At 45.1% G+C, this 15,618-nt stretch overlaps 1 protein-coding gene across 1 annotated transcript in view; it reads left to right on the top strand.

The window, feature by feature from the left end:
- The window catches only part of BRCA1 (BRCA1 DNA repair associated), a 50,279-nt gene extending 40,385 nt beyond the window's left edge, over positions 1–9,894 (top strand). The window contains exons 16-21 of the mRNA XM_079949248.1: positions 1,561–1,601; positions 3,695–3,778; positions 5,187–5,241; positions 6,634–6,707; positions 7,612–7,672; positions 8,973–9,894. Of these exons, the coding sequence (XP_079805374.1) occupies positions 1,561–1,601; positions 3,695–3,778; positions 5,187–5,241; positions 6,634–6,707; positions 7,612–7,672; positions 8,973–9,082 (425 nt within the window). The 3' untranslated portion in view covers positions 9,083–9,894. The remainder of the gene's footprint in view (positions 1–1,560; positions 1,602–3,694; positions 3,779–5,186; positions 5,242–6,633; positions 6,708–7,611; positions 7,673–8,972) is intronic.
- The last annotated feature ends 5,724 nt before the right edge of the window (positions 9,895–15,618 follow it).

The following is a 15,618-nucleotide window of genomic DNA, read 5'->3' as shown; positions in this document are numbered from 1 at the left end:
TATCTTTGCCCCTGTGGCCCTCCGGACATTGTTGGGTTGCCAACTCCTGTTATCCCTGACCATTGGCTGCATCTATGGAGTCCAACAACCTCTGGAGGGGACTGCATGTTTTAAATTTGCCCACATTTTATCTAGCTTGGCCCCAAAACATAAGCTACCTTTTCAGTGTTTTTAGTCTGTCTGTCTCTTTATGCAAAGTGTAGGCTCTGTATTTCCCACCCTACTTGCATCATCCAAGTGTGGGGTTTGGCACTGGGCAAAGAATTCACCATCCTGAGAATGTCTGCTTTTAGCAGATGTGGTCAGTAAATATGGACAGTGGTGAAATCAAGGAGAAAAGATGCTGGCCACAGTGATCCATGCTTGACTCCAGGCTTGACTCCTGTAATTCGCTCTACGCGGGGCTGCCCTTGAAGCTGTCCCAGAAACTCCAGGGGGTGCAGAATGCTGCAGCGAGGCTCCTCACGGGGTCTCTGCCATGGGAGCATATCCACCCAGTGCTTTTCCAGCTGCACTGGCTCCCGGTGGAGTACAGGGTCAGATTTAAGGTGCTGCTTTTGACCTTTAAAGCCCTTCACGGCCTAGGACCCTCGTACCTACGGGACCGTCTCTCCTGGTATGCCCCACGGAGAGCCTCAAGGTCCATAAATAGCAACACCCTAGTGGTCCCAGGGCCTAAGGAAGTTAGATTGGCTTCAACCAGAGCCAGGGCCTTTTCAACTCTGGCTCCGGCCTGGTGGAGCGCTCTGCCTCATGAGACCAGGGCCCTGCAGTATCTGATTTTTTTCCGCAGGGCCTGTAAGACAGGGTTGTTCCGCCTGGCCTTTGGCTTGGAGCCAATTTGATTCCCTCCCTCCCTCTCTTTCTTTTGTCTTTTCCTTTCTCCTCCTGCGATGAGGCTACATTTTAATATTTTAATGTTGTATTTTAATTTTGTTTTTAAGTTGTAATCATTCAACTTGTTTTTATTATTGCTTGTTAGCCGCCCTGAGCCCAGCCTTGGCTGGGGAGGGCGGGGTATAAATAAAAATCATTATTATTATTATTATTATTATTATTATTATTATTTGTGAAGTTAGGGATTCAGTGCACTTCTCCAAAAGAATGAACTATGGGAAACAAGCAAAGAGATGTAAATTTGATTTAGTTTTGCCTAATTCATACAGGTTATTGAATTCTCACACACACACACCCCGACCCTTTGAATTTCTTTAAAGCATCAACCCACCTAGAATTGCTCTTGGCAGGACCAGTCCTTGTTCTCTGGAAATAAGCCATAAACTGTTTCAGTTAGTTCAGCATTTGTATTCGTGAAGGAAATGGATTTGAAATCTCAAAGGAGTGGGGAGGATAAGGTTTCCAGCAGTGTACAGTAATACTGCCAGCAGGCAGTATTATTTAAACATGGGCTTGCTCTTTTGCACCACATTGATGCAGTATTTATTTATTTATTTATTTTGTATCTTGAGGTAAGAACTAAAGATTGTGTGGCAGGTGCTAAAAAGAGCTATTTACTGTATCATTATAATTAATAGTCTGCTTCTGCCTGATCTGTCCTAGGGGTTGTACAGTCACTGAAGGAAAGAAGAGTTCTTAATGAGGTATGTCTGGTGTCTGCTCTTTTGCTATTTTTTATATGTGAGCATTTTGCAGAGTACTTAGAATGGGGGAGCAGGAGGAAAGGCCACTACCGAAGGTGGCCTTTTGCCTTCTGTTCACCATATTGTTTGCTCTATAAGACCGTAAGACGCACCTATGTTTTGGAGGAGGAAAACAAGAAAAAAAAAAAATACTCTGAATCCCAGAAGCCAGAACAGCAAGAGGGATCTGGCTGCTGGGGTAGACTCTTGCTGTTCTGGCTTCTGGGATAGCCGCGCGAAGCCTCTTCAGGGCAACGGGATGAAGGCTCCCCCTGCCCGGAAGTGGCTGCCCACGGCTAAGCCAGAAGCCAGGACAGCAGGACGGAAGCTTCAACGCAAAGCCTCCTGAGCGAAGAGGCAGGAGCGCTCCTGCTGCTCTCAAGAGGCTTTGCATGGCTATCCCTGAAGCCAGGAGAGCAAGAGGGATCGGTGTGCACCAATCCCTTTTGCTCTCCTAGCTTCAGCGATAGCTGCGCAGCCTGCATTCGCTCCATAAGACGCACACACATTTCCCCTTACTTTTTAGGAGGGGAAAAGTGTGTCTTATAGAGCGAAAAATACGTTACAGTGGTGCCTCGCAAGACGAAAAGAATCCGTTCCGCGAGTCTCTTCGTCTTGCGGTTTTTTCGTCTTGCAAAGCAAGCCCATTAGCGGATTAGCGCTATTAGCGGCTTAGGGGCTTAGCGGATCAGCTGATTCGCGGCTTAGCGAATCAGCTGTTAAGCGGCTTAGCGGATCAGCTGTTTAGCGGCTTAGCGAATCAGCTTTTAAGCGGCTTAGCGGATCAGCTGATAAGCGGGTTAGCGGATCAGCTGATAAGCGGCTTAGCGGCTTAGAAAAAGGGGGGGGGGACCCGCAGGAACTCGCAAGACATTTTCGTCTTGCGAAGCAAGCCCATAGGAAATTCGTTTTGCGAAGCACCTCCAAAACGGAAAACCCTTTCGTCTAGTGGGTTTTCCGTCTTGCGAGGCATTCGTCTTGCGGGGCACCACTGTATTTAAATGCTAATACTTATAAATAATTTATTGGGTGCTTTAGCTGAGATTTCTGCATTGCCGGGGGTTGGACTAGATGTCCCTTGGGTCCCTTCCAACTATGATTCTATGGTTCTATGTTGGAAAAGGCACTTCCAACATTATACCTCCAGCATCTGTGTGAATTACACAATGCCTTCCCACAACTTATGCAGGGGTTACGTTCCAGGGATTGCGCCTGAAGCCAAAATCGCATATAGTGAAAACCCATTGGGTTGAATGGCAAGTAGGGTTCCAAATTCATTTTTCCCTAGAACCCTGCCTCCTTTCCACCCCTTTTGATTTTTTTGCCGTGCACGTAAAGCTGAATGCGTACAAGTTACAGGGGCTTACTGCACTTGAAACACCAGTTTTTGGTGAATCATTCTCTAATTTGAATCTAAGGAATCATTCTGTCTAGATTCTAAAGCAATTTACAGTTGTTTAGACCTGTGGTTCCCAACATGGGGCGCACGCTCCACAGGAGGGCAATTTCATTTTTAAGGGGGCCAATTTGAGAATGAGTTAATGACCTTTTAGGCTTCCTTCATGTGAATAGGAGTTCACTTTTTGAATAATAAGAATTATATGTCACGGGGGAGGGGGCGGGGGCATCAGGATTTTAGAGATGCTTAGGTGGGGCATGGCCAAAAAAAGGTTGGGAACCACTTGTTTAGACTGTATAGCATGTTCTGAATTTGTTCCATTCCTCTCTAAGCTCTTGAACTTCTACTTTTCAAGATTCCAGTGAACATTGTAAACAGTTCAGAGTTTCACTTTCTATGAAGATCCAGTTATTCATTCCAGTTGTGTCTTACTTTTTTGTGTCTCCTTTTTAAAGGAACATTTATTTGATTTTAAGTGTGCAATGAGAGCTGTTGTCTCTATAGCCCCCACCCTCCAAAAAACCCTCTCCTTCTGTCTCGATTTTCACATAGAGGGTTCCACCTTCTATAGTGCAAGCATTCCTTTCCTGCTTCAGAACTGGCCAAACCAACCAGAGTTTCATTGTCATTTCATTTCATGTGTTTCGTTTTCCAGGAGGACTTTGAAGTTAGAGGAGACATGATCAATGGGAGAAACCATCAAGGACCCAAAAGAGCAAGGGAATCTCCCATTGGAAAGGTGTGCATCCATTAACCATTATCATTTATACAAGGGAATATGTATCAGGCCTGTACAGTTCACAGGAATGTCTTGAGACTATGCCTCTCTCCAGCTCCTCCTAAGGTCCTCCCCACCCAGCAGAGCTTTTAGTGTGGTGGCACCCACTCTTTGGAATACAGTGGTGCCTCGCAAGATGAAAAGAATCCGTTCCGCGAGTCTCTTCGTCTAGCGGTTTCTTCGTCTTGCGAAGCAAGCCCATTAGCGGATTAGCGCTATTAGCGGCTAAGCGGCTAAGCGGATTAGCAGCTTAGAAAAAGGGGGGGGGGGAGTTGGAAAAACTCGCAAGACATTTTTGTCTTGCGAAGCAAGCCCATAGGGAAATTCGTCTTGCGAAGCACCTCCAAAACGGAAAACCCTTTCGTCTAGCGGGTTTTTCGTCTTACGAGGCATTCATCTTGCGGGGCACCACTGTATCCTCCCTCTGCAGATTAGGATAGTGCCAACAATTTGTTCTTTCAATTTGTACTTCTTTCAATACTTTTTAAAATTCAACAAGGTTTTTCAGGACAGCGTTGTTGGATCTTGTCTATGCTAGATTTACATGTGGATTTAACATATTGATTTAACTTAGTGTTTTTTTATTAATTTTTGTACACCGCGACAATATTTTTGAATGGTGGGTGGTTTATAATGATGTAAATAAGGGGGAGAAATATGAAGAATCTATGGCTGTAAGGTAAGCGCAAACAGGTAGATTATACCCTCCTGAGTAACCCTTACAGAAATGCTTAACAGTGCTTGCCTATGAGTGTGTGATTGACACTTTGTAATTCCTGAAAATGAAATACCATTGATAAGCATGTATGGTGGCTCTTATCTTTTTTAAAAAATAGTTATATTCAGAACCCTCTGACTATTAAAAACTAATAAGGAAGAGGCTGGCAGAATATAAAAAGTCATGTTGCCCTGTTGCTATAGAGAGAAAGTTAATTTCTAGTTCTTCAAGGAGCGAAGGAGGGTTATAATTAGGAGCTGATGCAAATTGTGTTTACGATCCTGCTGCAAAGCTTTGATTCTGCTTGGCTGAATTGTTTATTTTGCCTCCCACCCCCGACCTGAAGATGTAGTGGCCTGCCAGTTTGGCCTGTATTATTATTATTTTTTTTTGTTGTTGTTCTGCATTGCCTTGTCACCATAAAGACTGATTGGGATGGAAAGAAAAATGCTGCACTTTTAGATGGAGACAGAGTTTAGTTAAGCACTCATCTTTTATCTAAATGCCTGGTGTTGTTTTTAACTCGGATCATATTAGCTGTACATACTCAGGTCTGAGCAGACCCCTATAACATAGTTCATACCCATATTGAGCTCCTTAGTTTGGGAGTTCATTGCACACCCCTTCTGACACTTTTGCTTTCCTTTCCAGCTTTTCCAAGGCTTAGAAATATGCTGCTACGGGCCATTCACTGACATGCTCCCAGGTGAGGAGATTGCGATAAGGAAGAGAGGTTGATAAGAGCTTGAAAACAACCCAGACGATAGAAGCCACTGAGAATCCTTACTGGGGATGGAGAAGAATTGTGTTTGGTTTACATTTAAGCAAATGGGTCTAATCTGCACTTCTCAGACTAAAATACAGATTGGAAAGTTAATTATCTTTCAGGTGTCACACATATCTGACTGTTTTGATAGTTCTTGTCTCAACAAAAGTACCCAAAGGCATTTTAAAAAGTATTTCAGGATAAAATAATTTTAGAAATATATGCAGTGAGATGAATTCCACATTTAAATATTTATTTTGTGATAAAATACATATTTTAGTGCATACAAATTCTGGTATGGTTTTTTTTAAAAAATTGTACATTAATCCAGAAATGGAATGGAACAAACATGAGTAAACACCTGTAAAATTGATATGGCTCAGAAAAAGATTGATCTGTTAATCCCTCTTCTTGAGTTCCTTTTCGTTGTCCAAAGACAAGGAATCTTGTAAAGTGAAGCAGGATTACTATTATCTTTGATCATGCTCAGTCACCGATGAAATTATCCAATATTGTCGAAAGAGGGACCGGACCACAGCACTCTGAGATTTCCTTGCTTGATCAGTCATTGTTTTGGAACGCTGGGCAAATGTATGCTCTGCTCATATTCTGCCCCAGGAAAAAATGATTTTGTGTCCCGAATAAGTTTTGCAAATTAATCTGCATCTCTTTCCTTATTTTGTATAACTTATTCTGCTTCTGGTTTTATCAGGCGGGGGGTGGGGGGCAGACATGAATTCAAGCAAAGCTGCTTGTGTGGTTTGAAATCAAACGGGGGGTGGGGGTGGCACAAAGGTAGCTTTTCCTTATGAGACTTGCTGCAAGCAGCATCACTGTAAGCCCTGCTTTAAGCAGGAATTAGCTGCATTACCTGACTGGGAACTCTGTAATGCAGCTGATCCGAAAGGAGCTTGCCATCACCACCAGTCAGCTAATGAGTGCTTACAACAAACCTTGCTAGAGAGGGCACTTTAAGGTTCCTGATTGTTCCTTTGCGGCAAATTGGGGCAAAACTGCCTCACAAGCCAGATTAAGACAGCTGCTGGGCCTGATTTGGCCTGCGGAGGTTCCCCACCACTGTCATAAGGAATGGCAAGATAAGGTGTCACAGCTCACACCTTTCCAGATTCATTTAAGCAGTCACGTCTTTGGAATACAACTCCTGAATCTCCAAAGTTTGATAAAAATAAAATGTCTGTATATCTCCTAACAGATGTGAGGAGTTATTTGGGGCTTGGAGTGTGTGTATGTCTGATGTTGGTTGGGGTAACCTGTTCTACCATTGTATATTGATGTTGTGTCTCTCTTTCCCTCTGGGTGGAAATTGCTTAGAACAATTGGAGTGGATGGTAGAGCTGTCCGGTGCCTCTATTGTGAAAGAACCTCGCTTATTCTCACATTCCATAGTAAGTGTGGGTTTAATATTGTGGGTACAGAGAAATGGGCCAATCTGAGTGTGTGTGAGAGACAAGACAGACAGAGGGAGAGCATTTCCATTTGCCCCCTTTAATTCCTTGGAAGCACTGATGAATTTGGCTTGCCTTGTTTTTTATTCAACTTTATCGACCCATGGCCTGTGTTGAACACGCGTGTATGTATGGGGTTCTAATTGCATACAGAGTCAGACCAGCAGTTCATCTAGCTCAGTACTGTGCAGAGTATGTGAGAGAGAGAGTTGGGCAGCCGCACCAACTGTGGTCATGCCATACTTTGGCCACACCTGTGCAGCCCCTAAAAGCCTGGTCACAAGGAAATTTAACCCCTGACCTGAAGAAAGCTCCCCACCAAACATCAGTCAGATAGCAGTTTGTTTCCTAGCGCTGCTGCCAGGAATGTTTTAATCTGAAACGTTGTGTATATCAGGCATGTGTAGTTCAGTGGCAGAATGTGACCTGCTGATTTTTGCTTTTCACAAGTCACACACACCTGACACTATATAGGACCGTGACATCTCACTTGCTGTCCAAGCAAAGAGCTATGGACAATTTGATGCTGAGAGGACATGCATTCATGGGCATGTGTTGGGGGAGTGTAATTTTCAGTGTGCCCTTAGACCACCCCTGTGCAACCCTTAGCTTCAAGCCTGGTTTCTCTGGCTCTGTCTTAGGCTCCTAACATATTTGCTTAATTTTTGTGTAGTTGGGAAGGTAGGGGGAAGGTTTCTCCTCAACTCCCTGTTGAGTTGCAATGCTGCAGCAAAGTGAAGAACAACCCGTCCCAACAGTATCTCTGGCTGCAGACAGGCAGGCAAATTTGATCCAGTGTATGTCTCCTCCTCCTCATTCTTCTCTTTTATCTTGCAACCCCTAGAACTCTACTGCTGTGGTGGTCGTTCAGCCCGAAGCTTGGAGCGAAGACACTGCCTGCCAAGGTAAGATTATCGTGCTGCCCATGCCTCCCAAGATAAACATAGTTTACAAAGTGTCCGATTGTGTTCTGTTTTGGAATAATAAATACCAGCCATGACAGAATAAATGTCTAGAGGAAGCAGAATTAGCTGTGCAAGGCTCAGGATCAGGAGTTCACATTTGTTAGCTTGACTTTACTAGTCGGTAATAAATAATGCCTAACACCAACCCCCATAGCCCTGTAGCACACACAAAGGGGTTTGGGGAAGAGGTGCTGGCTTCTCTCATTTGCACTAGTATATGCGGAAGGGATGCGGGTGGCGCTGTGGGTTAAACCACAGAGTCTAGGGCTTGTCAATCAGAAGGTCGGCGGTTCGAATCCCCGCGACTGGGTGAGCTCCCGTTGCTCGGTCCCTGCTCCTGCCAACCTAGCAGTTTGAAAGCACAAAGTGCAAGTAGATAAATAGGTACCGCTCTGGCGGGAAGGTAAACGGCGTTTCCGTGTGCTGCTCTGGTTTGCCAAAAGTGGCTTAGTCATGCTGGCCACATGACCCAGAAGCTGTATGCCGGCTCCCTCGGCCAATAAAGCGAGGTGAGCGCCGCAACCCCAGAGTCGGCCACGACTGGACCTAAGGGTCAGGGGTCCCTTTACCTTTACCATGGGGAAGGTAAGAAACTGAAGCAGTGCTCCCTCTTGCCACTGGTCAGAAGAGATGCCTGTGTTTTACTTTCTCCAGACTAGGATCTCAAGTAACAGCTCCAGGCAGGGAAAGGGTCTGTGTACTGCAGGATACTTCCTGGTGCAACTGTAAAGTCTCACATTGATGTTATGTAGTGGTGAGAGCTGGTTGTGCCCCCTAGCTTCCTTGTTTTCCATTTGTTTTTTGCTTGTACTTCCTAAAATGGCTTTGGAGGGAGACACGGCAAGGTTACACGAAGGAGAAGAAAACTTTTCCTCCTTCACTGGCTCACGTATACCTGCCTCTCTTTCCCCAATATGAAGGGCAAGGGATGTGGATTAGTGACTTAGATTAGGTCATGGGCTTGGCCCATGCTTACCCACACATGCACACTATCACTCAAAGTTGCTTGATAGCTAAACAAATAGCTAACAAGTAATGTCAAGGGATGTTGCAGCAACAGTTCAAACCCGCTCACACGATCTGCCCCTTGTCATTTGCAGTTTTTGTGCGTCTGGCATTTTGAAAGGTCATTCATCAAAGATGCTCTGAAAGAAAGTGCATTCCTGAGCCCTCTGGGTAGAGAGAAGGGGAACAAGAGAGTGTGGACATTAAAATTCTCACAATTGATCTTGTATTGCAGGGATCCCACCGCAATGCAGTGCTACTGTAGTCTCACGAGAGTGGATGCTGGACAGTATTGCATGCTATCAACGCCAGGCATTTGACGAATACATCGTGCAGCAGGTGTGAAAGGACGGCCTTTTGAACACAGAATCTTCAGGAAAGGATTTCTGCGGAACTTTTGTGAAAGGCTTCCTCACAGACGCTGTGGTTTCACTTGCGAGATAAATATTTCAGTTGGCATGAAAACATCCCGTCGCCCGCCAAAGGCAGAACTTAAAACTGTGATACTTCTATCTTTGCCGTCGTGAGCCAAGCAATAATGTGCTCTTCTGTGCTGTTGCAGATGCATTATTTACTATCCAATTGCTGCCTTGTTTGGGAGACTTTTCTCTTCATGTCTTGGAGATGTAATCGTTTGAAAGAGTTATATGGATCTGAGAGCTTCAATTAACTCAGGAGGATGGCAGTATTTTATCTGCTTGTTTAATGGGGTAGGGTGTTCACATACAAAGATGCACTTATGCTGGAATACTGGCATAGCAACATCTTCTAATAAGAAGCAGTCAGACTGGAGATGGCACACACAAAAAAACCACTTCACTGTGCCCCTGCATCATAAGAAAGTATGTCCCAAGTCAAATATTTGTTTTGCTCAAAGGAAATAAATCTAGCATCTCTCTAGCAAGTTAAATGCAAACAGGTTTTGATCATTATATTCCTGGATCCACAGAAGACCCAGCCATTATTTTTGGGTTAGGATATTTGATCAGCCTACTTCTTCCATGTACCATGGGACAAAGCACCCCTTTTAAAAAAACTTTGCTGGCTTACTTCCCACAAGTGTGGAAAAGTGCCTTTGAAACAACAGAATATTTACCACTTCTTATTGTCAAGCAAACTGAGATCCATAAATAAAATTTGCTTGTTTATAGTTAAAAGAGGGGTAGAACCCATCATGTTATTTTCTTTTTCAATTCCCGCCCCGCCGAGTTAGCTTTGAAAGAGTTACATTGCATAATGCATTTGGAGCAATCTTTCAATGTTCTGCAATTCTAAAAGCAAATAAGTCAGGTGCAGGTTTTGCTCGCTAACTCACTTCTATGAGAGTCAGTTCCGACACAGAGCTGTAGTTTTCCCTTTTGGAATTTGTATTTCACCGATACCTACAAATATGGCTTAGTAGAAGAGCAAAAAATATTCTAAAACTGTAAAACAGCACATTGTACAGAGTGCCATAAACCCATGACAAAACAGTGCAGCAAGAAATAAAAATGGTTCCAGTGGAAGAAAGTAGCAGGATTTTTTTTTTGAATGAAAAGTCACCACTCCATTCCTGCACAGGTTTTATCTGGCATGTAAGATCTGTGTAGAGCAGGTCCCCTTCTTGAGAGGAGGGTGGGATTCTTAAAGGTAAAGACACTGCCATGAGATCCAAACATTACCCACCCTGTGCAGCAGGAGAAGTCATCTACAGAAAAGACAGCTCCCACTTGCTCAGGTCTAAGCAGAATGAGGGCCCTGCCTTCCCTCCTCCTCCCTAGAAGGGAACAGGACAGTGATGATGGAAGAAAGACTTGCTAGCTGGGTCCTCACCAAGGGCTTGCTAGCTGACTCTCGTTTCTTTACTTCCACGGATGAGAATGGGCTCGCTCAGAAGCATATTTTACAGCGTGTTGTTTGTTTTAATATTTTAAATATTTCATGGTAGCTTTTTATTGGCATTCTGTTTTTGCTAAGTTTGCCAGCTACCCTGAGGCTCTGGATCCAGCGGTTTTATGTTTTCAAATAATCTGAGCAAAGGAAGCTTGCATTCTGCCAGCATGGAGGCATGCTTGGGATTGCTGCTCCCTCCACATCCAAGCCTGAAGAAGCAACACAACGTTTAAGCCTCCTTATAGCAAAAGAGCCTTGGGGCAACCTTACAAAAACACAACGAATCTGCCTGCACTGTACCATTTCAGTATCAATCACTTAGGCCCAATAATCTTTTTTTAATAGATCTCTATGTGCATACACAGAGTAGAGGTGTGGTATTTAATTGATAAACAAGTTTGATGGGTTGGCTAAAATGGTGCACATTGTAATTAGGCAGATGGTTTTTTAATGCAATTTTTAATGCATGTGTTTATATTTTTAAAAAGTCACATGGCAAGCACTTTTTTCCCCTGAAGCGGCAGAGTCCACCCAAGGCCTGGGAGGTGGAAGGTCCAGCTAGCCATCTGGGATCAGTGAGGACATGCCCAGTATGATAACTGAAAGCAGAGAGTGTCCATTGTAGACAGATGACTGTAAAGAAGCACAAATGGAGCCTTAGTTCCAGGTGGCTCCACATCGGCCCTGACTATCCTTCTCATGCTCTAACTTTCGTGGATGAGGTCTGGCAGTCCTTAAAGGGACAGGCCTAGAGCCTGGAGCATATCCCCTTATTGGCTTCTCTCCTAGTTCCTGCCGTGTGCTTTCCCTGTACAGGTAAGCAGGCATTGTGGAAGCTGTCTTCTCTCAGGGATGGGGAACCTGTGGTCCTGGAGATACTGTTGGACTATATCGCCTTGACCACTGGCCATGTTGCTTGGGACTGATGGGAGTCGGATACCTGGAGAACTGTAGGTTTCCCATTCCTGTCTTAAAAATATTATGCCTGTTATTGCTTATGTACACTTCTTGCCTCAGGAGCATTATGTTTACCCATACGCATGTAGATACAGCATTACTTGATCAACTAAGATAGCTGCTCTGTGGACACTTTCTTGGGAGTTAGGTGCCATTGAAGACAACAGATTTGTTTAACTAGATGGTGGCCTTAACATGCAATATGTAGTGGGGCTTAGAGTACAAACAGTGATTGGAAAATAATACACAATTACCTTGCAAAAGCTCATTGATTTATTTTTCTCTGTTAATTGCTTTCCTTCTTTAACCATTGCACCACCATTGATTTGAACCACAAACCTTTAAGGAGGTTCCTCACCTGTAGCCCTTCAGATATGGGACTCCCATCAACTCCAGCCAACATAGCCAGCAGTTATTTAAAAGAAATGAAAGTAACCCCCCGCACCAAAGCCACAGTTATGTATCCTGCCCCTAGACCAGGTTGGTCCAGAATGTGGCAGCTAGACTGGTGACGGGGCGGCCACTGAGACCACATAACACCGGTCTTGAAAGACCTACACTGGTTCCCAGTATGTTTCCGAGTACAATTCAAAGTGTTGGTGCTGACCTTTAAAGCCCTAAATAGCCTTGGTGCCTGGCGTGCTCTGGTTCATTGGGTCATGAAGAGTCGGACACGACTGAACAACAACAGCCTTGGTCCAGTATACCTGGAGGAGCGTCTCCACCCCCATCGTTCTGCCCGGACACTGAGGTCCAGCTCCGAGGGCCTTCTGGCGGTTCCCTCACTGCGAGAAGTAAGGTTACAGGGAACCAGGCAGAGGGCCTTCTCGGTGGTGGCACCCGCCCTGTGGAACGCCCTCCCACCAGATGTCAAAGAGAAAAGCAACTACCAGACTTTTAGAAGACATCTGAAGGCAGCCCTGTTTAGGGAAGCTTTTAATGTTTAATAGACTATTGTATTTTAATATTCTGTTGGAAGCTGCCCAGAGTGGCTGGGGAAACCCAGCCAGATGGGCGGGATATAAATAATAATAATTATTATTATTATTATTATTATTATTAAATGTGTGGCTGAGGGCTGCATGCGGCCCTCAGTGCCTTTTTGGGTGGCCCTTGGCAACTTTTGACGCCCTCAGTCTGCCTTCCCAAAGCCAGGTAAGCAAGGCGTTGGGCTTTGGGAAGAAGGAGTGAAGGCTCTGACAGAGTCCTAGAGTCCTTCCACCTACTTCCCAAAGCCAGACATCTCTCTTAGGTTCCCCAGCACCCTGGGCATGGAAAGGCAATGTGCAGCCCCCGGGTGCCATGCCAAAGTACTCTTGCAGCCCTTTTGGTATGAAAAGCTGGGCTGTGCTGCCCTAGACTGTTCTGTTACGCTTCAGGTTGCAAGTGCAACTGTTCTCCAATGTTTCCTGTGGAAGGAGAAAGAGATGTGAAGTGGCCATTTCGTAAATGTAAAATGGCACTTGCGGTGATGGATTTGTCTGCCATTGGTTCCATTGGAACGAGAAGCAGATGCATCATTGCGTGTTTGACGCCCGCATAATGAAGGCAGATACTGCCTCACAAGAACTCATTAGCAAGCAGCAGAATCCGAAGCTCGATTGCATCAAGATTGTCCCCATCCACTGCCAAGAACTGCAACAACATTTTTAACTGTCAAGTCAACCTCACCTTCTGACTGACAGCTTGCTTATCTTCAAAGTCCACATTGGCTTTCCGTTATCTGCCTTCCAGGAGATTATAGCTATCTGGGAAATGTTACCCAGGTAACATGAGGAAGCTGCCAACATGCCCCCATAGGAGGCACTGTGAAATTATCTCTCTGGAGAGGTGAGTAGGGACGCAACGCCTTTGGAAAGGTAGTTGCAGCCAAGGCTGCGAAGGGGAACAAAAAAGGATCATTGCATGGCATTTCATCATCATCATCAAATAATTTTAATTATACCGTGCCCTCCCTGGCCAGGGCCGGGCTCAGGGCAGCTAACACCAAATACAAAATTACAATAAAACGTAAAAAAAACAACAACACAGTTAATTAAAAGACTGCTTAAAATACAACTTAAAATGCAGCCTCATCTTAGTTGTTTGTTGTTGTTTAGTCGTTTAGTCGTGTCTGACTCTTCGTGACCCCCTAGACCAGAGCACGCCAGGCACTCCTGTCTTCCACTGCCTCCCGCAGTTTGGTCAGAGTCATGTTTGTAGCTTCGAGAACACTGTCCAACCATCTCGTCCTGTCTTTCCCTTCTCCTTGTGCCCTCCATCTTTCCCAACATCAGGGTCTTTTCCAGGGAGTCTTCTCATGAGGTGGCCAAAGTATTGGATCCTCAGCTTCAGGATCTGTCCTTCCAGTGAGCACTCAGGGCTGATTTCCTTAAGAATGGATAGGTTTGAGTAGATATGATGGTCATCTGAACTGAATTTGCCCATTCCTGTCCATTTTAGTTCACTGATGCCCAGGATGTCAGTATTTATTCTTGCCATCTCATCTTAGTAGTAGCCCATAAATCAACACCATAAAGGGAAGAAACATCAGATATTCACCCGAGCCAGCTATCCATGCTGGTCCTACATGGGCCAGCAAAAAAGCCAAGGGAAAAATTATATACCAAATCTCATATAAGGAGAAACAGCTCCATCTTGCAGGCCCTGCGGAAAGATGTCAAATCCTGCAGGGCCCTGGTCTCTTGTGACAGAGCGTTCCACCAAGTCGGGGCCAGTGCTGAAAAGGCCCTGGCCCTGGTTGAGACCAATCCAACCTCCTTGAGGCTCAGGACCTCCAAAGTGTTTTTATTTATGGACCTTAAGGGCCTCCGGGGGGCATACCAGGAGAGGCGGTCCTGTAGGTACGAGGGTCCTAGGCCACATAGAGCTTTAAAGGTCAAAACCAGCACCTTAAACCTGACCCTGTACTCCACCGGGAGCCAGTGCAGCTGGAAAAGCATTGGGTGAATGTGATCCCGCAGCAAGGACCCCGTAAGGAGCCTCGCCGCTGCATTCTGTACCCGCTGGGCAGGCAGCAGCAAGAAGAAGCTGGCAGCGGCGGCAGGTTAGGGGTTAGGGGCGCAAATTACTTGCCTTGCCCCGGGTTAGGGGGCGCAAATTACTTGCCTTGCCCCGGGTGCTGACAACCCACGCTACGCCGCTGGTGCATGCACACGAAAACTCATACCAATAACAAACTTAGATGGTCTCTAAGGTGCTACTGGAAGGAATTTTTTTATTTTGTTTCGACTATGGCAGACCAACACGGCTACCTACCTGTAACTAGAACTATGGGTGCAAAGGCTTTCCAAATCCCCAGGATTCATTGACAAGGGCTAAACCAGTTTGTCTGTAATACAGGCACTGTTTTAGCTGCTCTGTCACCCAATAAACTACTGTACCAAAGTCATTGTTTGTTGTGCAAAACTCACATATACATGCACAAAACTCTCATATTGGTACATTAGTAACAGATATGACCTCTGCTATTTTTAAGCAGCATTTGAACACGGTTTGGCATGGAGTCTACTAGTTTCGAACAGTCACTGTTGATTTTCGGATCCCTGTACCACACTTGAATCAGCGCCTGAATGAGCTTCTCCATAGTCGTACAGTCTACAGCACGGAGGCGACTTTTGCATATAGCCCACAAATTCTCCATGGGATTTACGTCCGGGGAATTCCCTGACCAATCAAGTATCTGTATTTGCTGCTCTGTCATGAATTTCTTCACCAATTTCGATGTGTGACAGGGGGCTAGGTCCTGCTGCAATATCCCAGTACTGTCAGGATTATCTCTTTTCCAGCTCTGGAATAACTCTCTTTCGTAGAACCTCAATATATTGTGGTGAGCGCATCATTCCTTCTATTGGCTGCAGGCTTCCAACATCGTAATAACTGAAACATCCTCAAAACATCATCTTCTGTGGGTGCTTGACAGACTGATCAATGTGGCATAGAAGACTTGCTTTGTTTCAATTAATTTGCACAAGGGTGTATTTACTCCACGGTTTTGCCACTGTTGCCTACTATTGTGAGGGAACCTGTGGTAAACCTTGGCAGAGAGGAAA

The sequence above is a fragment of the Podarcis cretensis genome (genome assembly GCF_951804945.1).
Source record: "Podarcis cretensis genome assembly, chromosome: 13".
Classification (NCBI taxonomy): Eukaryota; Metazoa; Chordata; class Lepidosauria; order Squamata; family Lacertidae; genus Podarcis; species Podarcis cretensis.
The sequence above is the reverse complement of the archived record's forward strand: the minus strand, read 5'-3'. Positions and strand labels throughout refer to the sequence as shown.